Raw genomic sequence first — 23,527 nt, forward strand, 5'->3', positions numbered from 1 at the left:
TCGATCTTAAATTTGAAAAGGAGGAGATAATCATAAAGCATCTTTGAATCTATAATTTATCCATTTAACTAGAATAAAAATAGCAATTTTATTTGAAACATGCGAGTTACATTTCATTTAGTTTTATTTTCTTATTTTGAAATTCATTTATTTTGGCCGTCCGACGAGGTGAGATCCTTGTTTGAAATAATTATGGGCACTGCAGACCCTTATTTGGCTGTACTTTTGATCCTTATATGAAATTTTGTCTTTTTTGAATTCAAAAATATTTGGACAAAAATGCCCTTGTTTCAGCTGTTGGAAAAGTTGCATACTTGCCCATGTCCTTATTTGAAACTAATTTGGATATTCAGATCCTTACGTGAGATAATATTCATGTTATGTCTTTTTTTGAGAGAATGGTCTCATTTCATTTCAGGCGTTTGTTTAGAATTTTTCTTGAAAAGAGAAGCAAAATTTGTAGCATTGAAAACGCCGACGTTGGTTCTTTCTTGCGGTTGCTCCTCCGTCACCCTGAAGCTCCCTCGCTCTTTTTTCGTTTCATTGAATTACGATGATGTCCACGAGCATCTCTCTCCTCCCCCTCCTCCCCCTCCTCCTCTCTCCCTCTCTCCTCCTCCTGCTCTTGCTTTCGGGGGCGACAGAGAACGCCCATCGGCTTCCGCTGCTGAAGACGATGACGGGGATGAAGACGACGATGACGAGGCCCAGGACGATCGATGCCGCCGCCGTTTCGACACCATCAGCGTGCTTTGTTTCTCTGTTCCTTCTCTGAGTGTAATGTTATTAATATTTTATGCAGCTCCACATTTCGACATCATCGCCATGCTTCGGTTTTTAGCTTGTCTCAGAATTCTGTGATCAGTGTTTCCTTTCAACAAGAAAAGAAGGCCCTTCTTTATTGGTATGTCGATTCTGGTTCGAACGTAGACGATTTTCCCTTTTTTGTCCATTTAATTCGTTTAGAAAGCTCGCGCCTTTAGTTTTGGCTCGAGTTTTTTTTTTTTTTTTGCATGGATTATCTGATGAGTCTTTTTAAATGGCAAAAGAAAGGTGTTATTTGAGTTGCTACTAGGTGCTAGCTAGACAATGCTAAATTTGTAATGGACGGCGGCATTGATCTAATAGATTTGAAATAAAAGCAAAGGAATAAGATGTAGCGTTTCAGCTCAATTTTTTAAACTGTCTTGGTTGTTATGGTTTAGTTGGAGACTTCTAAGAACTTGCTTTTCGATGTTTTGTCAGATTTTGTTCTAGCAGGTGTTCAGTAGGATGAGGGTTATGGACCCTACTCTAAGCCCGAGGCTTGCTATTTTGCTGATTCTTCTTGGATTGGGTAAGTGGGGGCAGATTCTAAATCCCATCTTCATTTTTCACCATCCTTAGCTTCTTTCCCACCTTGTAATGGTAAATGTTGTATTATCATTTTGACTTAAGCAAGAGTGATAAGAAGGGATGCTTTGTGCAGTCCTTGCAGTCATGAGATGAAGTATGGAACTCCATTTACTGACTTGAAACTGAGTAGTCGCTTCCCTCCTTTTCTGCTCAGTCGAGAGATAATTCTATTGCAATCAGTGCTTTGTCATATATTACGTCCTACTATGAGGATGGAGTTTGTGTGAGTGACCAGATTGTTTGGGAAAACATTAGGGTTGATCATGAACATTTAACTTCTAAGCTTGGCTTTTAGCCGAATGAGGCTTTTAAACTTTCCCTGTTTTCTCTGTCGGCTAATGCTTCACCTCACAAAAGGCATTATGGGCATTGTGAGAATGTAGTGAAGAAGTGAGTTGCTTCTGCACCTAGTCTGGAAGTTAAAGAAGATAAGCACGCCCTGCGAGATTTGCTCTTCTTTCTCCATATTCCAAGAACAGGAGGAACTACATACTTCCGCTGGTAATTCAATTCTCTCTTGGTGCAGAGCACATAGTTGTAGGTTATTGGTGCATTCATTGGATGAGCCACCAGTGTGTTTCCTTCTTGCGAAATCCGTATTTGCAGTTTCCTGAAGATGTTGTATCCTAGTGCTCTGGAATGCCCTCACTCTTATGATCAATTGAGGTTTGATCCCAGGTATGACTTTCTTTCCTCCCTTGTTGACATTTGTGTTGTACTTAATTTTCTGTGTTTAAGTTGAATGTCTATTGCTGTGTAGCAAGCGAAAGTGCAGGTTGTTGGTCACTCATGATGACTGTAGCCTGATGTCAAAACTTCCTAAGGATAGAACATCAGTGGTGACCATACTAAGAGACCCCGTCGATCGTGTTTTCAGTACATATGAATTCTCGGTGGAGGAAGCAGCTAGATTTTTGGTGCACCCTAATTTAACTTCTTACACAAGAATGGTTGGGCGCTTGCGCTCCGAGACTAAAGGATTTGCAGTTAGTACACTGGATATATGGCCATGGAAGTATCTAGTTACTTGGATGAGAGAAGACCTATTTGCAAGGGTACGCTTGCTTATATTGCCTGATTCTAGATATTTTCTCCATTTTTTATCCTCTATTGATGGTCATCGGAAATTTCTGGCTAACTGGTTTTTGATGGAGACCTTTATTAACTTTAAGGCATGCTGCAAAGAATCAATCTGATGAAGAGAGAAAAGGAAAAGTTTGAAGTTGCAGTAGACGGAGATGGATGATTCACTTGTTTGTCTGGTGGATAAAGTAATCTAAGCAGATCAATCTCCTGGGAAGGAGCTGCTGCGAAATTTTGGGTAAGAGAGAGAGAGGTTTTTGTGTGGTGGGGTTTGGGGTTTTGTTTTTGTGTTTGGGGGGGTTGTTGGTTGTTGTGGTGGTTATAGGAATCAAATGTTCCCCGACCCTGCGTTGTATGGGGTTTCTATTTTCTGTTAGTAAATGGTCTGTCTTGTGTTATATGCTTCTGTTTCATATGTGTTTACCAGCAACCTCTTTCTCTACAGAGATATGCGAGAAGGCATGGTGGATCCAGGGATATCTACAGCAGCAACCCATACAATATGTTCGGATCGCCTAAGTCAATAGCTCAAAAATGGGATCCCACTTTTCGCAGGGTACAAAACTTCATTGGGTATAGAGAGAGCTAGTGAGGGCCAGAATGGAATATCATATGTAGTGTAGAATTGGATCCGAAGCTCTAATGAAAGGAATTTCTAGAGAGACCATGGAGGAGTTCCTTGAAAAAGAAGGTTTGATCCTGGCTCAGGAGTGGGGTATAGTTGCCCAAGAGGAAGGGCAATGCATTGTAATGCCATTGCATAAGTATATCTATGACCCTATTGCTCGAGATATAATTCACAATGGTGCCACGTTTCAGGTAAGTCTGATTCTTTTAAATCCGTGTCATTTGCCAATTTCATGTCTGTTTCGTTTTCGGGCTGTTGAAGCATGAGTTTCACCCTTCTTGCTTCAAATTGTGAGCTTTCTTTGAAAATTAATATTCTGGTTGAATGTTATGATTTAACATACGTCAAAATCCTTAATCCGAGATGTGAAATGTTCTTTTTATTCAAGTGCCTAAGATTCTCTGGAAGGAAGTTTAGATGGGACAGAGAAGCAACAATTGGTTTGATGACAGTTCTTCTTTTAAATCTTTGAGGATAAATGCTACTTTCAAGTAAAAAATTGTTCGATGCCTTACATGCACTTAACATATACAGTGTAGTAATCTGCATCAACTTTCCGGAAAAAAGGGAACAGAACCTTAAAGGACATTAGGAACAGAGGAGTTCCGTTGCTTGATTAGAGTGTGGAATTCACATGCTAATTCACTCCTAGTCTTGCTGTGGTCCCTGTCAATGAACTTCAGTTTTCTTGTGTTGGTTAGACGTGTTTGAGGCTTGTCTTTGTGTTGATTGGAGGCTTGTTATTTGGTTGCTAAGCATGTCATATTATGAGGGAAGACTTGATTGCGCATTTCTTTGGAGTTCTCTTGTTTACTATTTAGGTGGTTTAGATTTTTTTGGTATTCCACTGATGAAAGAATCATTAACTCCACCAGATTGCCTGGTAAATGATGTCTATAGAATTCGCTTTCTATGATTATTGAGTAAAGAGAAGATATTCTGCTTTTTGCTTATGGCAACAGGAAAATCATTCTCGTTTTTCTAACTACCCCACGGAAGTTTTAAAACTACGCTTGTGCTAAGTTTCTGGTGTCATGAATCTTTCTTGTCTGCCAATATTCTAAATATCTTAAAATCTAGTATGTAGTGGCCTGTATAGACCAATTTCAGGCTAAATTTTCTTGATGACAGATTGCAGGGTTAACTAACAATTCCTATTTTGCGGAGTCACATGAAGTACGTCACTGTGTTATGCAGCACAAAGAACTTGGCAAACTTGTCCTTGAAGTTGCAAAGGCCAGTGAAATTGGTTATTGGGTTTAATGGATCATGCTCTTATATTTGTTTCCTAATATTGTGTTTCCCTTTTGCGCTAGCGATCATGGTAGATAACTCTAAATCTTGCAGAGGAGATTGGACGATATGCTACGTTGGTCTCACCGAGGACCATAAGGAATCTGCAGCAATGTTTGCATGTGGTCGGTGCACAATTAATTTCTCAACTGAGAGGATCTTGCTCTGTGGTTCGCAGACTGTGGCAACAAATAAATCAGGTACATGTGGTGCTATTATTACTGTTTTTAGCCTCTAGGTACAGTTTGTTGGTTCTTTTGAACAAGTTTTGCTGAATATGGTTGAATAAAAAAGTTGAGCTTCTGGACCCCAAAAAAAAAAAAAAATTAAGTTGAGCTTCTGGGCCAAATTTGCTGGTCAATTTATTTTCTTCTTCTCTGCTACCCTTCTTCCTTAGCTACTTCACACCAGTTGAATCTGTAATAGTCCACCATACCCCAACAGATGCTGAAGATGCATCGTTGCCGTATTTTATGTGATATTGTAGTTTTAACTTGAACAGTTACCATAGAACTAGCTTCTCAGAATTCTTGTGTTTCTCTGTTGAACTGCAAGTTCATGGTAAAGGAGGATTCCTTGTCCTTCAGTTTGCTTTGCCATGCTTCAATGGCCTTTTCATCTCTTTGAGTTCCATAAGAACAAGATATAAGGGTTTATCATCATTCCCTTGCCTGTAAGTTATGTACATCTGTTGCAGAACAGAGCTCCTTGTCAGACAGCGAACCTGATGACGAATACTGTCAGGTAGATAGCAGCAGAGTGTGTGCTTTTTGCTGAATGTAAGATTTCCTGAATCGATGCTAATAACTGACTTTCCTTGTATCCTCATTGTTTTCTACTGCCTTTTTTGCAGAATGAAACTTTGGAATTGCTGAAGGTAAACAATGAAGCAAGTAATTTCCTTACCAAAAAAAAAAAAACAATGAAGCAAGTAATCTTTACCAAAAAAAAAAAAAAACAATGAAGCAAGTAAAGAAAACATAGGGCATGTTTTGCATGTTGTATCTTGTACCGTGTGAGGAAATTACATCTTGGATAAGTAAGTTCATGGTAGATCTCGTATCTTTCGGGTGACAATGGAAGAACTTATGGAATCTTATCAGAGCTGCCTGTCTACTCGGAGGAAGTCCAAGTCTCTCCACGGCATCTCTTTCTGGAAGAGAATCTCCCCTGCGAATTTTACGAAAGAGGTGCGGTCAAATTTACGTTTTTGCTTCTTGAAAGTAGCGATGCTAATTTTTATTTACTGATTTACATACTTCTTATCCCAGATACAATAAATTTTGGGTTTGCTGAAAATTCTGTCAAAAGAAAGATATAAGAAATTGTACTATCTACATGAAAACAACAGGAGGTTCGAATTTTACCCCCGTGCTTCCATTTCTCACCTACCAAGTTGTCTAGAATTGACCTGTCCATTATGTAGATAAAACTTTCACTCAGTATCGTTGCTCCATAATTGCTCCTGTTATATCTGGTTGTTATAATAAATGTTGAATACAGGGTATCTGTCACAATTTTAACCTCTGCTCCTAAATAATATTTGAAGTATCTTGCATTTATTAGTCTAATTCTTCTAGCTCACTTTTTTTGAATAAAGCTAAATGCCGGCTTTGTCCTGCATGACATCTTTACTCTGCTTGGTAGTTTATTCGAAAGAGTTCCACCTGTCCAACCCGGTTGCTCTCTGTTCTTCCTTTCGTAAACATTTCCACGTATTTCCTGCTAATTTTAGGACACTTTGAATCTGCAGTTGCATCGTCAGGTCGGTGAAGTGGTTCTTCAGGAGATAAAATCACTGAATAATCTTGATTTGGAGCTCTATGGGTATGCTAAGGATATTTTTGCTCAGCGACGTGGACGGACCATCCAGAAGTCCACTGTCACAGTTTAGTATTCAGCCTCATGCTGCCATAAGAAGGGGGATATTTGATTAAATTTCGTTAACCAATCCTACTACTGATAAGCACAACTGAGTGAGTAATGTTCCACCATTTTATTTTGCAGGAGAAATAGAGAAAATGATAACCAGTTCATATGGCACTTCACAGTGGATTCGCGTTTTCTTGTTCTTGCCCATCATATTGCTCCCGGTATTCTTCATCCTTTTTGTAAATGCAAGGAGAAGGACATCAAAAGTGAAGATACAAATGTAATTGCTTCTCGAAAATTAAAGTCTATCTAGGTGGTAGAAAGAGATTGATTTTGATATGGCGACAATGTGCTACATTATGACAAGTCTCCACTCTGAAAGGGAAAAAAAACAAAAGATGTTAACTTGCTTTATCTTTCTGATAGAAGAGGGTCTTTTTATTCCTATTTCTAAATGTAGCCTTCACGTGGTTGTTCATTTTGTTTGTTAACCCCCCTTTCAGGTTGTATTTCTAAATATTTTTTGGCTGGTGAAAACGTGTTTGATCATAGGGTGTCCGTTTTCCTTGAGAAATTTCATTGACTAAGACCTTGCAATTCGGTAGTCAGATTGATGATACTCCATAGGTCGTATGTTCAAATTTAGACACACTTATAAAAATAAATACCATGTAGAAGTGTTTTTTTAATCAAACTAAGAAGTATATCCTTTATAATAGGACTATAAATTTTGTTTACTTTGTTCTAACCTTTTTTTTTTTCGCCGGGGGGGGGCGTTGGTGTTTGTTTGTTCTGATGATAGTGTATCATTTTGCTTGTATAAATTGTACTTTTCAATCTAATTTTTTTACTGCGACACTGCACAAACACAATTGCTCCATCTAATCAAGGCTCCCCCATTGGATTAACAAGGCCTATTCCTCAGGTTTTCTCCTCAGCGAAGATGATTCAGACCGCCATAATTTCATTTCTTTTGAAACATTTACCAAGCACGAAGAACAATCCGAACGGAATTGAAAATGGAATAAATAAGTTAGGCCTCAAATAGTTAAATTTGGTTCATCGTTGCATTGTGACAGCTATCCTACAAGACAGACATGGTGGCAACTGACAAGAACCAAACCAGGGGAAGCTTTGGATTTTCTTTGCCCGTTCAATTCGCGTATGAAAGCTCTTGCCTTTCATTTTGGTGGGAGCGACCTTTTCCCATATCGACTAATGCATCGAAACCTTTTGTTTTGAGAAAAAGGTGGGGTGGATTATCCGATGGGTGTTATTAAAGACGGTTCTAAATTCAAAAATGGACTTTGGCACTGATCTAACACACATTGGAATTAGAAACATAGGAATAACAACCTGGGATCGACATCGTACCTTTTTCTCTTGCCACAACCAACATAGTAAACCACTAAACATTAGATGATGGCCAACACGGTTCATGTAGATATAGATAGACATGGGCAGATGAAGGCACCCTACAATTTGACACGAGCCGTTTGAGCCTAGTTTGCGGTCCGAGAGAGTCAAGAGACGGAGAGAGTGGTTCGTTTGATGAGAAATAGAAAGGAACATCGGAATTTCATGGTTCGATATTCTAATGTCCTAGGGGGTCCGTCCCATGTCATCTGAACCCCCAAAAAAGCAAAGCAAAAATGTGTGGGGCTAACTTGGATAGCACGCTATAAGTTTCTCTTCTCAATGCCCTCGATATTAGTTTTGCCAACATATTGATTTATCATACTATATATATAGCTAAGAGATATACAACTAACTAAGCTCATACCCAAAATTCCCTCTATCAAATGCGTTGGCTGTAATGTGAACGCTCTCATTGTATTAGCCGCTAACCGAGGGAGGGACCTGAAAATATTTAGAAGGAATGGGATGAGCAACACAATCCAGTGAGTAATACATCTCTTCTAAGCAAATCGAACATTCACCACGCACATTTAGACACAAAATCATAACTCATTTACACCAAATCCAGGATGTAACAAACTTGCAAGATCAAAATGAGTTGTCTATATCAGTTCAACAAAACTACAATCATAGGAGAAATGTCATTTTGAACACTCATATCAAAACATGATCCAATCCATCGATCAATCTCATTAAATCACACGTCAATGGTCTATTCTATTGACCAATCTTGTGCTCAAGTCTCCAATCGTGATCACACATAACTTTCGTGACAAACACGACCAAGTTCCTCCATTGGGTAGGTCTCCACTTATATTGCCGATGGTTGGCCCACAAGGAAATCCTAAAATTAGTATGCATACATATAAACCCCTCAACGAGTTTACAGAGATATTGAACATAATCCATCAACCTATCTCCAATAATCCACAACAAAAATCAGAAACCCTCTCAATACTCGGGTTTAATAACCAAAAATCACATAACTTTTCATGATCCAATATATATAAACGTACCTTTCATAAACCACTTTCACAAATCATAAACTTTTCGTGATCCTTTCATAAAAGGTTTCGCAATCCAATTATAGGCAATCAACTCAAACTGTAATCAACGAATACTTGTTCCATTTCAAATTAACACAACGGTAATAAATGCTCGATCCAAATTTTATGCCATAAGCATGACATGTCATAAACTCATGACAATGCATATCTTGGGAAGTTGCTTATGTGTATGCCAATGCTTAGCTGTGAAACTCTAAAGTTAAGCATGTTTACGGATAAGCCTTACTAGGATGGGAACATAGGAGTTTGTTGCTAAGCATTTGACCAAATATGATTGTCCAGTTCCTATAGAACCTATCACTAAAGTACCCCTAAAGGGGGATAGGGTTAAGCAGAGCGAAAAAGATTTTTCATGAGATGTGAAATGAAAATTATTAGCCTCACATGAGATTGTGAATAAGTGACTATCCAATAATGAGTAAGGAATATCCGCCTTTCTGCTAAACAGAATATATTGAACTCATAATTCATTGGATATTTTTTATGAATGTCAACTAAGTATCGTAAGTAAATTACTCCCGATTGTTCAATCATTTAATAATCAGTCATTCTTTTTCAAATGATCACTATGAGTAACTCCTAGTAAAGCTCACACCTCTACACCAAAGGACACAATTGTGAGGCTCGATATGGAACGGGCTAAAATGAATAATACCTTGAGTGAGTTAATTCAGGGATATCACACTTTCTATTTCTAGATTTTCAAGTCAACGGTGAACTGAGAACCGGGAGTGGGGCTCCCAGTGGTGCCTCGGAATTGTATATGAAAAGGTTATACCAATAAATGAGTGGGCCCTCCAACTGTTATTGGCACTATAAAGAGCATTATCGATGGTTGCCTTGAATAGTTCATTTATTATGTATAGTTAAAGTCGAAATTGAGAGAATATTTACTCTTAAGCCCGTCACATGGCACTCAATTTTATTTTTATGGCATAATTATACGACATAGCCCATACTCGATCGATGAGTATTAGTTTCGTTATTTGTTATCCTCAAACTTATATCGCTTATTATTATAATTATACTTGACGAGTCCTAACCCCCTATAAATAGATCGACTATTTGAAATATGCATGGTACATTTCGTTTAATTTTATTTTCTTATTTTGAAATTCACTCATTTCAAATATAGCTCACATCATTTGAAGCAATTTTTTTTAGCAAAAAATAAAAATGAAAACAAACTTTTCCAAAACTCATTTGATTTAAATCCAAGATATCGTTAGAAAGGAAAATCGGATAACAAGAGATAATTAAGCTCATGATTTCTTATTTACCATTATATTGTTTGAATGGTGGTCAATAACATAAATAACAAGGATATATATTTCTAGTAATTTGAAATAGATTGAATATTTTGTTGAAATCTATACTTATATTTATAATTTCTTGAATCAGCAATTAGGTTCAAGCATGAGGGATCATAGCTCATCTCCTCTTCTCTACTGATAGCCTTCATTTAGGGTCCTCACAAACGAAGACATACTCCGGAATTGCTATTTCATGGAAACTGAAACTTTTTTTTTTTTTGGCGATCAAGGCCCTTATTGTGTTCATCGTCGTAATAGTGAGAAGAAAGGATCTTATAATTTTTGCGATTATAGGAAGAAATTATACATTAAACATTGGAATTAATAATATTCAACAATACAAATTCTGATCTAACTTCAAATAGAAAATTTTGTTTTGGCATGGATACACGTAAAAAAAAAATTATTTACAAACATATTTCCACGTAAAACGCATGTCATACAATTAATAAGAAATATTTAACTTTTTGAAACGTCAGTTATATATGAGATGAGAAAATTTATGCATGTGAAACGGTCTTATTAACCAGTGTCTTAAATTACTTGTTAAATAAATTTGCTATGTTCTTAATTGGTTACTTTATCGGGCAGTTTAACAAAATCCTGTTAAAATTTGCAATTTAATTTTGGTTTAACTGGTCGACAACGGCGCGCATGTCATTCCATTTTAGTATTTTACCAATATGTCCCTCTTCTCCTTCCGACACTCGAATAATTTATTTAAAAGATTAAAAAAAAAAAAACACAGACAGCGACACATTCCACTCACTGTTGCGATCGTCGTCAAAAGCATTTCACTTCTTCCATCGAATCGCTGACTCTCTGTCTCTCTCTCTCTCTCTCTCTCTCTCTGACTTCTATCGGTTTCGACGGCTCTATCCCATTTTCCCTTTTGCGCTTCGCTCCGAGGTCTTCTGAGGTCGCTCGCTATGGCGAGGGCAATTCTGTAGATTTTCCTGCGTCAATCCCTTGCTTGGATGCCGAGAAAATCACTGGTAATTGTGAAAGTGGTGGTGGGACACCGGTTATTGTGAGACTTGTCTGGTGGAGCAGCAACAGAGATCGAGGGAATTTATGAGCACGAGACTTCGGTAGTCGTCTGTACACAGGGTAGGTCCACTTTGTTTTGTTTCTTTGTTCCGTCTCTGAGTTTTAGTCTTATTAATTTTCTTTTTATGCCACTCCACATTTCGACATCATCGCCATGCTTCGGATTTTAGCTTGTCTCCAAATTCCGTGATCAGGGTTTCCTTCCAATAAGAAAAGAAGGCCCTCTTTATTGGTATGTCGATTGTGGTTCGGAGGCAGGCGATTTTTTTCTTTTTTGTCCGTTCAATTCGTTTAAGAAAGCTCGTGCCTTTCGTTTTAGCTCGAGTTTTTTCTGTTTGAGAAGGTTGCATGGATTATCTGATGAGTTTTTTTAAATGGGAAAAGAAATGTGTTATTGAGTTGCTCCTAGGTGCTAGCTAGACAATGTTAAATTGGTAATGGACCACGACATTGATCTAATAGATTTGAAGTAAAAGCAAAGGAAGAAGGTGTAGCGTTTCAGTTCAATTTTTTAGAATGGTATGGTTTTTATGGTTTAGTTGAAGAGACTTATGAGAACTTGTTTGTCAATGTTTTGCCAGACTTCGTTCTAGCAGTTGTTGGAGTAGGAAGAGGGTGATGGATCCTACTCTAAGCCTGAGGCTTGTTATTTTGCTGATTCTTCTTGGATTGGGTAAGTGGGGGCAGATTCTGAATCCCATCTTCATTTTTCACAATCCTGAGCTTCTTTCCCACCTTGTTGTTTTGTGTTAAGCGAGAGTGATAAGAAGGGATGCTTTGTGCAATCCTTGAAGTCATGAGATTAAGTATGGAACTCCATTTACTGACTTGAAAATGAGTAGTCGCCTCGCCTCCCTCCTTTCCTGCTCAGTTGAGATACGATTCTATTGGAATCAGTGCTTTGTCATACATCATTCTATGAGGATGAAGTTTGTGTGAGTGACCAGCTTGTTTGGGAAAACATTAGGGTTGACCACGAACATTTAACTTCTAAGCTTGGCTTTTAGCTGAATGAGGTTTTTAACTTTCCCTGGTTTCTCTATCAGCTAATGCTTCTCCTCACGAAAGGGAATTTGGGTATTGTGAGAAGGTAGTGAAGAAGTGGGCTTCTTCTGCACCTAGTCTAGAAGTTAAAGAAAACAAGCACACCCTGCGAGATTTGCTGTTCTTTCTCCATATTCCAAGAACAGGAGGACGTACATACTTCCACTGGTAATTTAAATCTCTCTTGGTGCAGAGCACATAGTTGTATTTATTGGTGCATTCATTGAATGAGCCACCAGTGTGATTCCTTCTTGCTAAATCCGTACCTGCAGTTTCCTGAAAAAGTTGTATCCTAGTGCTCTGGAATGCCCTCGCTCTTATGATAAATTGAGGTTTGACCCCAGGTATGACCATTTTTTCCCCTTTTTGACATTTGTGTTGTACTTCATTTTTATGTTAACCCGATTCTCTACTACTGTGTAGCAAGCCAAAGTGCAGGTTGTTGGCCACTCATGATGACTATAGCATGATGTCAAAACTTCCCAAGGATAAAACATCAGTGGTGACCATACTAAGACACCCAGTAGATCGTGTTTTCAGTACATATGAATTCTCGGTGGAGGTAGCAGCTAGATTTTTGGTGCACCCTAATTTAACTTCTGCCACGAGAATGGTTGGGCGCTTGCGCTCCAAGAATAAAGGATTTGCAGTTAGTACACTGGATATATGGCCGTGGAAGTATCTAGTTCCTTGGATGAGAGAAGACCTATTTGCAAGGGTAAACTTGTTATATTGCTTGATGTTCATATTTTCTCCATTTTTTTGGATATTTCTGGCCTACTGATTTTTGTTGGAGACCTTTATTAACCTTAAGGCATGCTGCAAAGAATCAATCTGATGTATAGAGAGAAGGAAAGGTTCATAGTTGCTGTAGATGGAGATGGATGATTCACTTGTTTGTCTAGTGGATTAAGTAATAATCTAAGCAGATCAATCTCCTGGGAAGGAGCAGCTGGGAATTTGGGGGGGGAAGGTTTATAGGAATCAATGCTTCTGTTCTATATGTGTTTATCAGCAACCTCTCTGTACAGAGAGATGCAAGAAGGCATAGTGGATCCAGGGACATCTACGGCAGTGACCCATACAATATGGAGGATGTTGTAATGCCATTGCATAAGTATATCAACGACCCTATTGCTCGAGATATAATTCACAATGGTGTCACATTTCAGGTAAGTTGGATTCTGTTAAATCTGTATTACTTGCCAAATTCATGTCTGTTTCGTTTTCAGGCTGTGAAGCATGAGTTTCGCCCTTATGCCTTCAAATTGTGAGCTTTCTTTGAAAAGTAATGTTCTGGCTAAATTTTAAGATGTAACATCGCTTAAAGGCCTTAATCTGAGATGTGAAATGGACTTTTTATTCAAGTGCCTAAGATTCTCTGGAAGGAAGTTTAGATGGGATAGAGAAGCAACCATTGGTTTGACGGCAGTTCTTCTGTTAAATCCTTGAGGATAAATGCTACTCTTGAGTAAAAATTTGTTAGATGCCTTACACGCACTTAAAATACAGTGTTCTAATTTTGAATCAACTTTCCTAAGTGGGGGGAACAGAACCTTAAAGAACAATAGGAACAGAGTAGTTCCTTTGCTTGATGGGAGTGTGGAATTCACAGGCTAATTCACAGAGCTAGTCTTGCAGTGGTACCTGTCAATGAACTTCAGTTTTCTTGTGTTGGTGTGACGTGTTTGAGGCCTTGTCTTTGCGTTGAAGAGGCTTGTTATTTGGTTGCTATTATGAGGGAAGAGTTTATAGATTCAGGTGGTTTAGATTCTTCAGTATGCCACTGTGAAAGAATCATAAATCCACCAGATTGCCTGGTAAGTGATGTCTATGGAATTTTCTTTTGACGATGACTGAGTAAAGAGAAGGTATTCTGCATTCTGCTTATGACAACTGAAAACTCATTCGCATTTTCTAACTGCCCCAAAAAAGTTTTAAATGTAAACTTGTGCTAAGTTTCAGGTTTCATGAATCTGTTTTGTCTGATAGGATCTATATATCTTAAAATCTAGTACCTAGTGGCTTAAATAGACCAATTCCAGGCTAAATTTTCTTGGTGACAGATTGCAGGGTTAACTAACAATTCCTATTTTGCGGAATCACATGAAGTACGTCACTGTGTTATGCTGCACAAAGAACTTGGTGAACTTGTCCTTGAAGTTGCAAAGGTCGGTAAAATTGGTTTTGGGGTTTTAATGGATCAGGCTCTTATATTGTTTTCCTAATATTGTGTTGCCCTTTTGCGGTTGTGATCATGGTAGATAATTGTAAATCTTGCAGAGGAGATTGGATGATATGCTGTACGTTGGTCTCACTGAGGACCATAGGGAATCTGCAACAATGTTTGGAGATGTGGTCGGTGCACAAGTAATTTCTCAATTGAGAGGATCTAGCTCTGGTGTGCAGACTGTGGCAACAAATAATTCAGGTACATGTGCTATTATTGCTGTTTCTAGCCTCTAGGTGCAGTTAGTTCTTTTGAACAGGTTTTGCTGAATGTGGTTGCATAAATAAGTTGAGCTTCCGGACCAAATTTGTTGGTCAATTTATTTTCTTCTTCTCTTCTACCCTTCTTCCTTAGCTACTTCACACTAGTTGGATCTGTAATAGTCCACCATATCCCAACAGATGCTTAAGATGCATTGTTGCTGTATTTTGTGCGATATTGTAGTTTCAAGTTGAGCTGTTACAACCGAACTAGCTTCTCTATCAGAAATCTTGTGTTTTTCTGTTGTACCGCAAGTTTATGGTGGAGGAGGATTCCTTGTCCTTCAGTTTGTTTTGCCATGCTTCAATGGCCTTCTCATCTCTTTGAGTTCCACATGAACAAGATACAAGGGTTAATCATCATTTCCTTACCTGAACTTATGTACATCTGTTGCAGAACAGAGCTCCTTGCCAGACAGCGAGCCTGATGAGGAACACAGTCAGGTAGATGGCAGAGTGTGTGCATTTTGCTGAATGTAAACCTTCCTCAATCGATGCTAATAAGTGAGTTCCCTTGTATCCTCATTGTTTTCTACTGCCTTTTTGCAGAATGCCACTTTGGACTTTGAGGTTTCTATGAAGGAAAACAATGAAGCAAGTAAAGGAAACGTAAGGCATTTTTGTCACTTTTTATCTTCTACTGTGCAGGAAATTACATCTTGGATAAGTAAGTTTATGGTGGATCTTGTATATTTCAGATGACAGTGGGAAAACTTATGGAATCTTATGAAAGTTGCATATCTACTTTGAGGAAGTCCCAGTCTCTCCGCCGCATCTCTTCCTTGAAGAGAGTCTCACCTGCAAATTTTACAAAAGAGGTGTGGTCAACTTTACGCTTTTGCTTCTTGAAAGAAGCGATGCTAATTTTTCTTTGACTTAAATTTACATAATTCTTACCCCAGATACACTATATATTAGGTTTGCTGAAAATGAAATGCTTCTGTCAAAAGAACGATTATATAAGAGATTTACTATTCACATGGAAATGAGAGACAGGATGTTCACATTTTAACCGCATGTTTCCATCACTCACATACCAAGTTGTCTAGAATTGACTTGTCCATTGCGTTGATAAAATTTTTACTTAGGATTGTTGCTTTGTAGCTTCTCCTGTTATATCTGGATATTATCATATATGTTGTGTCACAATTTTAACAGCTGCTACTAAAAGATTTTTGAAGTGTTGTGCATATATTAGTCTAATTCTTTCTGAATAAAACTAAATGTTCGCTTTGCCCTGCATGAGATTTTTACTATGCTTGGTTAGTTCATTTGAAAGAGTTCCTCCAGTCCAACCCTGTTGCTCTTTTTTTATTTCTTTGGATACATATCCGCGTATTTCCTGCAAATTTTGAGAAACTTTGAATCTGCAGTCGCGTCGTCAGGTCGGTGGAGCGGTGCTTCAGGAGATAAAATCACTGAATAATCTTGATTTGGAGCTCTATGAGTATGCTAAGGATATTTTTGCTCAACAACATAGACGGACCGCCCAGAATTCTGCCGTCACAGTTAAGTATTCAGCCTTGTGCAGCCATAAGAAGGGGAAATTTTTTAATAAATTTCTTTGGCCAATCCTACTCTGATAAGCACAACCGAGTGTGTAACGTTTCGTCATTTTATTTTGCAGGAGAAATTAGAGAACATGATAACCAGTTCATATGGGACTTCTCAGTGGATTCGCGTTTTCTTATTCTTGCCCATCATGTTGCTTCTCATATTCTTTTTTCTTTTTGTAAATGCAAGGAGAAGAACATCTAAAGTGAAGATATGAATGTAATTGCTTCTCGAAAATTATTACATATCGCAAGGTCTAAAGTCTCTCTAGGTGGTAGAAAGAGATTAATTTTGATACGGCCACGATATGGTACATGTTATGTCTCCGGTAAAAAGAAGGGTTCTTTAGATGATGCTTTATTTTCCTGATAGAAGAGAGTCCTTTTATTACGCTTTGCTTCTATATATAGCCTCCCCTTTGCTTCTCAGTTTGTTTGTTAACCCCTCTTTCATGTTGAATTGATAGCCACTGAATCCAAAGTTAGAGGCTAGCACTCCATTCAATTTCTTTTCTTGGGTTGAAATTTAGTTGTGCCTTTGTCTTGCCGATACGCCCCATGACCTGTAGTATGATATGAAGCTAATGCATTTATTACCATTCCACGAGCCATTTGAAAGCAAATTCAAGAGGCTTTAAGTGCTGCTACATAGTAATTGATTAGATCTGTTTGAAGCCCTTATAATTTATCCTCATGAATTCTAATCAATTTTGTTATACTCCTGTCTTTGTGCCAACTTTTAAGTCAGACCGCAAGGTCCCTCATTTAATAATCTGCAGTTTTAAGGAATTTATGGAAAGGTGAATTTAAGATCTGGTCTCAACACGGGAGTACCAAGGCTACTTTGTAACCATTATTCGATATGGTCCGTTATGAAGATTACACTTAAGGAGAGAATTAACTCTTCAATTGGTAACGAATTTATAATGCCGCTTTAATTGGAAAAATTAGTAAGCGCCATAATTATAAGTTATTGCTACGCTTCTCTCCTTACCATATCTGCAAATTTCTCTCCACCCTTCTTATTGCACCCAGATCTGAGCTGTTTCCCTTGGACCATTGTCCATTTCTCTCGTTGAGATATAGCTGAAATTAGTTCATGAGTCGTAGTTGAGAACAACGCTATAAGGTTAGATCTTATGTCACAAGGTTTGAAGCCTTCCGACATGCTCATGCGTGATTGAAATGAAACCCAAGTTGAGTTGCTTGTTGGAATTTACTTGGTTTATGAATAAAATTTTGCTGGTGAAAACACGTTCATCGTAGGGTTACTGGGTTAGTTCGTTTTCCTTAAGAAATTTCATTGGCTTAGACCATGCAATTCAGTAGTCAGATTCATGATACTCCATAGGTCGTCTGTTCATATTTAGACAGATTTATAAAAATAAATACCATATACAAAATTCAAATTAAGAAGTAAGAATATTTCTTGCCCTTACCACCCACCTGGGTGGCGCCGCTGGTTCGCGCACTCTTCCTCTCGCAAAAGGTCGAGTGTTCGAATCCCAGGGGCGTCGCAGGGTGACTTACCCGGTGGCACGTGTGTGCTGACTAGCACGTGTTGCCCCCGGGGTTTACCTCCCGGCTGCCGGCCGTGCGGGGGTTCCTTGGATCACAAAAAAATATATATTTCTTGCCCTTTATTATAGGCTTATCAACGTTTACTGTGTTCTAACTTTTCTTTTCGTTTTTTAAGTTCTGATGATACTGCAGCATTTTACTTGGATAAATTGTACTTTTTAAACTAGTTTTTGACTGCAACGCTGCACAAACACAATTGCTCCATCTAATCAAGGCTCCCCCATTGGATTAACAATGCCTATTACTCAAGTTATCTCCTCAGTGAAGATGATTCAGGCCATCATAATCTCATTTCTTTTGAAACATTTACTAAGCATGAAGAATAATCCGAACAAAATTGAAAATGGAAACAAGTTAGGTCTCCAATAGTAAATTTGGTTGATCGTTTTCACAGTGACTGGTATCCTACAGGGCAGACATGGTGACAACTGACAAGAACCAAACTAGAGAAAGCTCGGGTATGAAAGCTCTTGCCTTTCATTTTGGTTGGAGCATCAAGATATACAAAATTGAGCTCCAGGGCTTTTCCATATATCGGCTAATGCACCGGAACCTTTTGTTTTGACAAAAGTTTAGTGGATTATCTGATGGATGTTATTAAAGACAGTTCTAAATTGGAAAAGGACTTTGGCACTGATCTAGTACACATTGGAATTACAAACATTAGAAGAAAGTCCAATTTTTTCGATTGTTTTTGTTAGTAATGTTCTTGTTGGCCTCACAAAAACTTGTCTGTTGATTTCTTGTCAAAATTTTGTACGAGCAGGTGTTGGAATAGGATGAGGCTGATGGATCCTACTCCGAGCCTGAGGTTTGCTATTTTGCTGATTCTTCTTGGATTGAGTACGTGTGAGCACATTCTGATTTCTGAATCCCATCTTCATTTTTCACTCTCTTCTATTTCTTTCTCTCCTTGTGATGTTAAACGTTGTATTATGGCTTTGTTTGTAAGTGAGGGTGATAGGTAGGAATGTTTTGTGCGATTCGTGAAGTTATGATCCGTGACATTGAGTAAGGAAATCCGCTTACTGACTTGAAATTGAGTAGCTGTTTCCCTGCCTTTATTGTCCAGTTGGGATCTAAATGCTATTGCAATCAGTGCTTTGTAATGAACTCCACATACTCTGGGGATGAAAGTTGGTGCGAGTCACCAGATTGTCTGGGGAACTAATTAGGGGACCAACATGAACAATTTTGACCTCTAACTTCCCTGGATTCTCTATCAGCTAATGCTTTTCCACAGAAAAGGGATTTTGGGCATTGTGAGAGTGTAGTGAAGAGGTGGACTTCTTCTGCACCTAGTCTAGAAGTTAAGGCAGACAATCACGCCCTGCGAGATTTGCTGTTCTTCCTCCATGTTCCGAGAACAGGAGGTCGCACATACTTCCACTGGTAATTCAAATCTCTTTTGGTGCAGTGCATGCCCGTAGATATCAGGGGCATTGAATCAGGTATGCACTGGTGTAATTCCTTCTTGCTAAATTCATACTCGCAGTTTCTTGCACAAGCTGTATTCTGGTGCTCTGGAATGCCCTCGCTCTTATGACAAATTGAATTTTGATCCCAGGTATTACCTTTTTCCCTGTTTGGACATTTGTGTTGTAATCAATCTGTGATGTTTAACCCGATTCTCTTCTTTTGTGTAGCAAGCGAAAGTGCAGCTTGTTGGTCTCTCATGATGACTACAGCTTGGTGTCGAAACTTCCCAAAGATAGAACATCAGTGGTGACCATACTAAGAGACCCCATTGATCGTGTTTTCAGTACATACGAATTATCGGTGGAGCTAGCGACTGAATTTTTGGCATACCCTAATTTAACTTCGGCCACAACGACGGCTGGAAGCTTGAGCTCCAAGACAAGTACACTGGATATATGGCCGTGGAAGTATCTAGTTCCTTGGATGAAAGAAGACCTATTTGCAAGGGTACGCTGGTTATCTGAGATGATGCTATATCTCCTCATATTTTTCGTACATCAATGATCATCCGATATTTCTGGTCTCTACTGATTTTCGTCAGAGACCTTTCATGACTTTAAGGGCATGCTGCAAAGATATGAATCTGATGTATAGAGAAAAGAAAAAATTCATCGTTGCCATAGATAGAGTTGGATGCTTCACTTGTTTGTTTTGTGGATGAAGTAATCTAAGCCGATAAATCTCCTTGGATGGAGCTGCTAGATAATTCTGGGTTAGAGAGGGAGAGCTGTATAGGAATCATGTTCTACAACTTGATTGTAGGCTATATTTACTTTTAAGTTATCAGATGTTTGATCACATGTTATATGCTTCCATTTCATGTGGATTTTCGGGCAACCTCTCTCTCTATACAGAGAGATGCAAGAAGAAGAGGATCAAGGGATACCTACAGCAGCGACCCATACAATATGGAGGACATTGTAATCCCATTGCATAAGTTTATCAAGGATCCTATTTCACAAGATATAATTCACAATGGGGCCACGTTTCAGGTTAGTTGAATTTGTACAAATCTGTGTTCGCGTCAGTTTCATTCTGTTCCATTTCTGGCTGCCTTAAATTCTGCTGAAGGAAGCTCCCAAGTGATAGGGAAAGCAACCATTGGCTTGATAACGGTTCTTCATTAATTTCTTGAGGATAATTGCTACTCTTTAGTAAAAATTTGTTCAATGCCTTGCATGTAATGTAAGTCTAGTGTAGTAATTTGCATCAACTTGTCGTGAAGAGGAACAGAACGTGAGAGGATGCCTGGAACATAGGAGCTTCTTTGTTTGATGCGAGGGTAACATTTTCACATGCTTGTTCACAGAGCTCTTCTTGCAGCTGCACCTGTCGATGAACTACAGTTGTATTGGGTTTCTCATAACATTTCTGAGGCACATCTTTGTGTTCCGAAGAGGCTTGTTATTTGGTTCATAAACATGTGGGAAGATTTCAATTCATAATTCTTTGTAGTTCTCTTGTTGACATATTCAGGTGGTTTAGATTTTTTGGCATGCCACTGATGAAAAGTCATTAACTCCACCTGATGTATGCAAACTAGTATTTCCGCTAGAATTTGCTTCTGATGATCACAGATGTGAAGAGACTGGTGCTCTTTCTGCTGCTTATGACAACTAAAAGATTAATCCTCACTTTTTTCAATGCCCCACAAAAATTCTACTAAATCTGTGCTCACTTTCTGGTGTCTAAAATCTGTCCTGTCTGTATATGAGATTCCGTATACCTTGCAATCTAGTACAAGGTGGCCTCAGTAGACCAATTTCTGGCTAAATCTTCTTGCTAACAGGTTGCAGGGTTAACTAACAATTCGTATTTTCCGGAGTCACGTGAAGTACGTCACTGTGTTACGCAGCATAAAGTACTAGGTCAACATGTCCTTGAAGTTGCAAAGGTCAGTAAAATTGGTTATCAGGGTGTCATGGGTCATGCTCTTATGTTGTTTTCCTGATATACTATCAAGCCTTTGAGGTTGTGATCGTGGTAGATAATTGTAAATCTTGCAGAGGAGATTGGATAATATGCTATATGTTGGTCTCACCGAGGACCATAAGAAATCTGCAACAATGTTTGCAGATGTGGTTGGTGCACAAGCAATTTCCCAACTGAAAGGATCTAGCTCCGGTGTGGAGACTGCGTCTACAAATGAATCAGGTTCATGTTGTGCTACTAGTACTGCTTCTAGCCTCTAGGTACTGTTTGTCAGTGCATTTGAACAGGTTTTGCTGAATATAGTTTAATAGATAAGTTATAACTCCAGATCAAATGTGGTCCTCATTAATTTTCTTCTCCTCTTCAACCATTCTTCCTATGCTAGTCCGTCACAGTGTTGGACCTCTAATTGTCCCTGCATACCCAAATTGATATGCTTAAGATGCGTTGTTTTAAGCAACAAATGCAGTATCCACTTGGAACATTTCCCAACGTACCATATAACTAGCTCTCCATCAGAATCCTAGTGGTGTTAATGGTATAGGTAAAATTTCTCTTAACATTACCGTTTAACGTCAAGTTTATGGAAAAAGGAGCATTCATAGTCCTTCAGTTTGCTTTGCCATGCTTCGATGACCTTCTCATCTACTTTATGTTCTAGGAGAACAACATAGATACTCTTCGATTTATCATGATTTGCTTTCCTGAAGTTATGCACATCTGCTGCAGAACAGAGCTCCTTGTCAGATAGCAAGTCTGACGATGATCAGAGTCAGGTAAATAGCGGCAGAATGTGTGCATTTCGCTGAATGTGAGCTTTCCTCAATTGAAGCTAATAACTGAGCTTCCTTGTACGTCATTGTCTTCTACTGCCCTTTTACAGAATGTCCCTCCAGATGTTGAGGTTTCTGCAGTGGGAAAAGATGGAGCAAGTAACAAAAACGTAAGGCCTTTTTTATCATGTAAGATCTTCCAATATACAAGGCAATCACATCTTGGATAAACAAGTTCATGCAAGATTTTGTACTTGTCAGATGACAGAGGGAGAACTTAAGGAATCTTACGAAAGTTGTGTTTCTTCTTTTAGCGACGCCCAGTCCCACCGCCACATCTCTGCCTTGAAGAAAATATCCCCTGTGAATTTCACGAAAGAGGTGTGTTCAAATTCATGCTTTTCCATCTTGAAAGTAGCAATGCTACTTTTTTGGGCCAGCAAATGAGCAGTGCTAATTGTTCTTTCATTTGCGTTCACGTATTTTTACCCCTAACACAAGACATCATAAGTTTGCCATATTGCTTCTGTCAAAAGCAAGATGATATAGGAGGTTTTACTATTCACTAGGAAATGAGAGAGAGGAGCTTCACATTTTATCCGCATGATTCCCTCGACTGCATACTTAAGTTGTCAGGAATTGACTTTTTGATTATTTTGACTCAGCATTGTTGCTGTAGCTTTTCGGGATAGATCTGGTTGTAATTATTAAAGTTGAATACGTGGTATCTGTGATAATTTAACTAAATACTCCTGTGAAGTGTCGGACATATATTCGTAAGTGATCTAGCTCTCTCGTAGCTCACTCTTGGACAATGCTAAATGCTGGCTTTGTCCTGCATATGACATTGTTGCTATGCTTGGTTAGTTGGTGCCAAAGATCTCCTTCAGTCCAACCAGGTTCCTCTCTGAATTGCTTTGGATGCATTTGAGCATATTCTCTGCTAAATTTTAGGGTTCTTTGAATCTGCAGTCGCGTCGTCAGGTCCCTGAAGCGGTTCTTCAGGAGATAAAATCGCTCAATAACCTTGATGTGGAGCTGTATGAGTATGCTAAGGAAATTTTCGCGCAGCAAAACAGACGGACAACCGAGAAGTCCACTCTCACAGTTAAGTATCCAGACCCGCGCTGACATAAAAAGGGAAAAAAATCCATTATATTTGTCAACCGGTCCTCCTAGTGTCAAAATAAGCACAATGGTGTTAATTTATCTTGCAGGAGAAATTTGGGAGCATGATAAGCAGCGCATATGGCACTTCACAGAGGAGTCGCCTTTTCGTATTCTTGCCCGTCATATTGCTCCTTATTTCCTGTATTCTTTCTGTAAATGCAAGGAGAAGAACATCAAAAGTGAAGATATGAATGTAAGTGCATTTCGAAAAAAATATTTCGGATCACAAAGTCTAAAGTCTCTCTAGGTGGTTGAAAGAGATTAGATCCAGCCACGATGCAGGATAGGTTGGCCCTGGCCCAGCTCTGTAAAAAGAAAATCAATCTTTAGGTGATACTTTCGTCTACTTTTCTGAGAGAAGGTAGTCATTTACCTTCGCTTCTCA

General features: G+C 38.7%; 4 protein-coding genes and 1 long non-coding RNA gene across 14 annotated transcripts; all 5 read left to right on the plus strand.

Moving 5' to 3' along the window:
- The first annotated feature begins 711 nt into the window (after positions 1–711).
- On the plus strand, positions 712–16,556 carry LOC115752257 (protein-tyrosine sulfotransferase-like). 8 transcript variants are annotated; one of them, XM_048281525.1, is made up of 14 exons: positions 10,846–11,180; positions 11,291–11,352; positions 11,702–11,793; positions 12,167–12,332; positions 12,437–12,508; positions 12,588–12,882; positions 13,196–13,336; positions 14,231–14,335; positions 14,448–14,595; positions 15,052–15,098; positions 15,204–15,263; positions 15,353–15,472; positions 16,010–16,162; positions 16,282–16,556. In XM_048281525.1, exons 3-14 carry the CDS (start codon positions 11,739–11,741, stop codon positions 16,423–16,425), a joined length of 1,506 nt encoding a protein of 501 aa, XP_048137482.1. In that variant the 5' UTR covers positions 10,846–11,180; positions 11,291–11,352; positions 11,702–11,738; the 3' UTR covers positions 16,426–16,556. The 8 variants fall into 8 exon arrangements, with proteins under 8 accessions (XP_048137480.1, XP_048137485.1, XP_030546223.1 ...); XM_048281523.1 differs by lacking the exons at positions 10,846–11,180; positions 11,291–11,352; positions 11,702–11,793 and adding exons at positions 712–904; positions 1,261–1,336; XM_048281528.1 differs by lacking the exons at positions 10,846–11,180; positions 11,291–11,352; positions 11,702–11,793 and adding exons at positions 712–904; positions 1,261–1,336 and having other exon boundaries at positions 16,028–16,162.
- Positions 1,731–4,369, plus strand: LOC125315369 (protein-tyrosine sulfotransferase-like). The gene is made up of 6 exons (XM_048279965.1): positions 1,731–1,896; positions 2,002–2,073; positions 2,156–2,450; positions 2,924–2,983; positions 3,208–3,297; positions 4,304–4,369. Exons 2-6 carry the CDS (start codon positions 2,012–2,014, stop codon positions 4,367–4,369), a joined length of 573 nt encoding a protein of 190 aa, XP_048135922.1. The 5' UTR covers positions 1,731–1,896; positions 2,002–2,011.
- Positions 4,468–5,306, plus strand: LOC125315676. Its single transcript, XR_007198963.1, has 3 exons — positions 4,468–4,599; positions 5,097–5,143; positions 5,253–5,306. It is a non-coding gene; the product is annotated as an uncharacterized LOC125315676 (long non-coding RNA).
- On the plus strand, positions 5,354–6,732 carry LOC115752262 (protein-tyrosine sulfotransferase-like). Of its 2 annotated transcripts, XR_007198962.1 has the most exons (4): positions 5,358–5,438; positions 5,527–5,589; positions 6,153–6,287; positions 6,407–6,731. XR_007198962.1 is itself a non-coding variant. In XM_030690371.2 (3 exons), exons 1-3 carry the CDS (start codon positions 5,476–5,478, stop codon positions 6,413–6,415), a joined length of 276 nt encoding a protein of 91 aa, XP_030546231.1. In that variant the 5' UTR covers positions 5,354–5,475; the 3' UTR covers positions 6,416–6,732. The 2 variants fall into 2 exon arrangements, 1 of the variants encoding a protein (XP_030546231.1); XM_030690371.2 differs by having other exon boundaries at positions 5,354–5,589; positions 6,135–6,287; positions 6,407–6,732.
- Positions 16,557–18,345: 1,789 nt separating the features above from the next.
- LOC115752259 (protein-tyrosine sulfotransferase-like) lies at positions 18,346–23,454 on the plus strand. Of its 2 annotated transcripts, none has more exons than XR_007198961.1 (12): positions 18,346–18,631; positions 19,015–19,180; positions 19,284–19,355; positions 19,435–19,714; positions 20,122–20,259; positions 21,057–21,161; positions 21,274–21,421; positions 21,929–21,975; positions 22,083–22,142; positions 22,287–22,353; positions 22,945–23,079; positions 23,190–23,327. XR_007198961.1 is itself a non-coding variant. In XM_030690365.2 (12 exons), the coding sequence occupies exons 1-12, from the start codon at positions 18,568–18,570 to the stop codon at positions 23,331–23,333; spliced, it is 1,479 nt and encodes a 492-aa protein (XP_030546225.1). In that variant the 5' UTR covers positions 18,346–18,567; the 3' UTR covers positions 23,334–23,454. The 2 variants fall into 2 exon arrangements, 1 of the variants encoding a protein (XP_030546225.1); XM_030690365.2 differs by having other exon boundaries at positions 22,234–22,353; positions 23,190–23,454.
- Positions 23,455–23,527: the final 73 nt, after the last annotated feature.

The sequence above is a fragment of the Rhodamnia argentea genome, chromosome 6, assembly GCF_020921035.1.
Source record: "Rhodamnia argentea isolate NSW1041297 chromosome 6, ASM2092103v1, whole genome shotgun sequence".
In the NCBI taxonomy this organism is placed as follows: Eukaryota; Viridiplantae; Streptophyta; class Magnoliopsida; order Myrtales; family Myrtaceae; genus Rhodamnia; species Rhodamnia argentea.

Coding starts and splice junctions, on each gene's coding strand:
- LOC115752257 (XM_048281523.1), top strand. CDS start 1,273: ATGAGGGTTATGGACCCTACTCTAAGCCCGAGGCTTGCTATTTTGCTG. Junction 1,337..12,166: donor GCTGATTCTTCTTGGATTGG/GTAAGTGGGGGC, acceptor TTTCTCTATCAG/CTAATGCTTCTCCTCACGAA. Junction 13,337..14,230: donor ACAATGGTGTCACATTTCAG/GTAAGTTGGATT, acceptor TCTTGGTGACAG/ATTGCAGGGTTAACTAACAA.
- LOC125315369 (XM_048279965.1), top strand. CDS start 2,012: ATGTTGTATCCTAGTGCTCTGGAATGCCCTCACTCTTATGATCAATTG. Junction 2,074..2,155: donor CAATTGAGGTTTGATCCCAG/GTATGACTTTCT, acceptor ATTGCTGTGTAG/CAAGCGAAAGTGCAGGTTGT. Junction 2,984..3,207: donor GCAGCAACCCATACAATATG/TTCGGATCGCCT, acceptor ATAGTTGCCCAA/GAGGAAGGGCAATGCATTGT.
- LOC115752262 (XM_030690371.2), top strand. CDS start 5,476: ATGGAAGAACTTATGGAATCTTATCAGAGCTGCCTGTCTACTCGGAGG. Junction 5,590..6,134: donor CTGCGAATTTTACGAAAGAG/GTGCGGTCAAAT, acceptor TGCTAATTTTAG/GACACTTTGAATCTGCAGTT.
- LOC115752259 (XM_030690365.2), top strand. CDS start 18,568: ATGAGGCTGATGGATCCTACTCCGAGCCTGAGGTTTGCTATTTTGCTG. Junction 19,181..19,283: donor GGTCGCACATACTTCCACTG/GTAATTCAAATC, acceptor TCATACTCGCAG/TTTCTTGCACAAGCTGTATT. Junction 22,354..22,944: donor CTGTGAATTTCACGAAAGAG/GTGTGTTCAAAT, acceptor TTGAATCTGCAG/TCGCGTCGTCAGGTCCCTGA.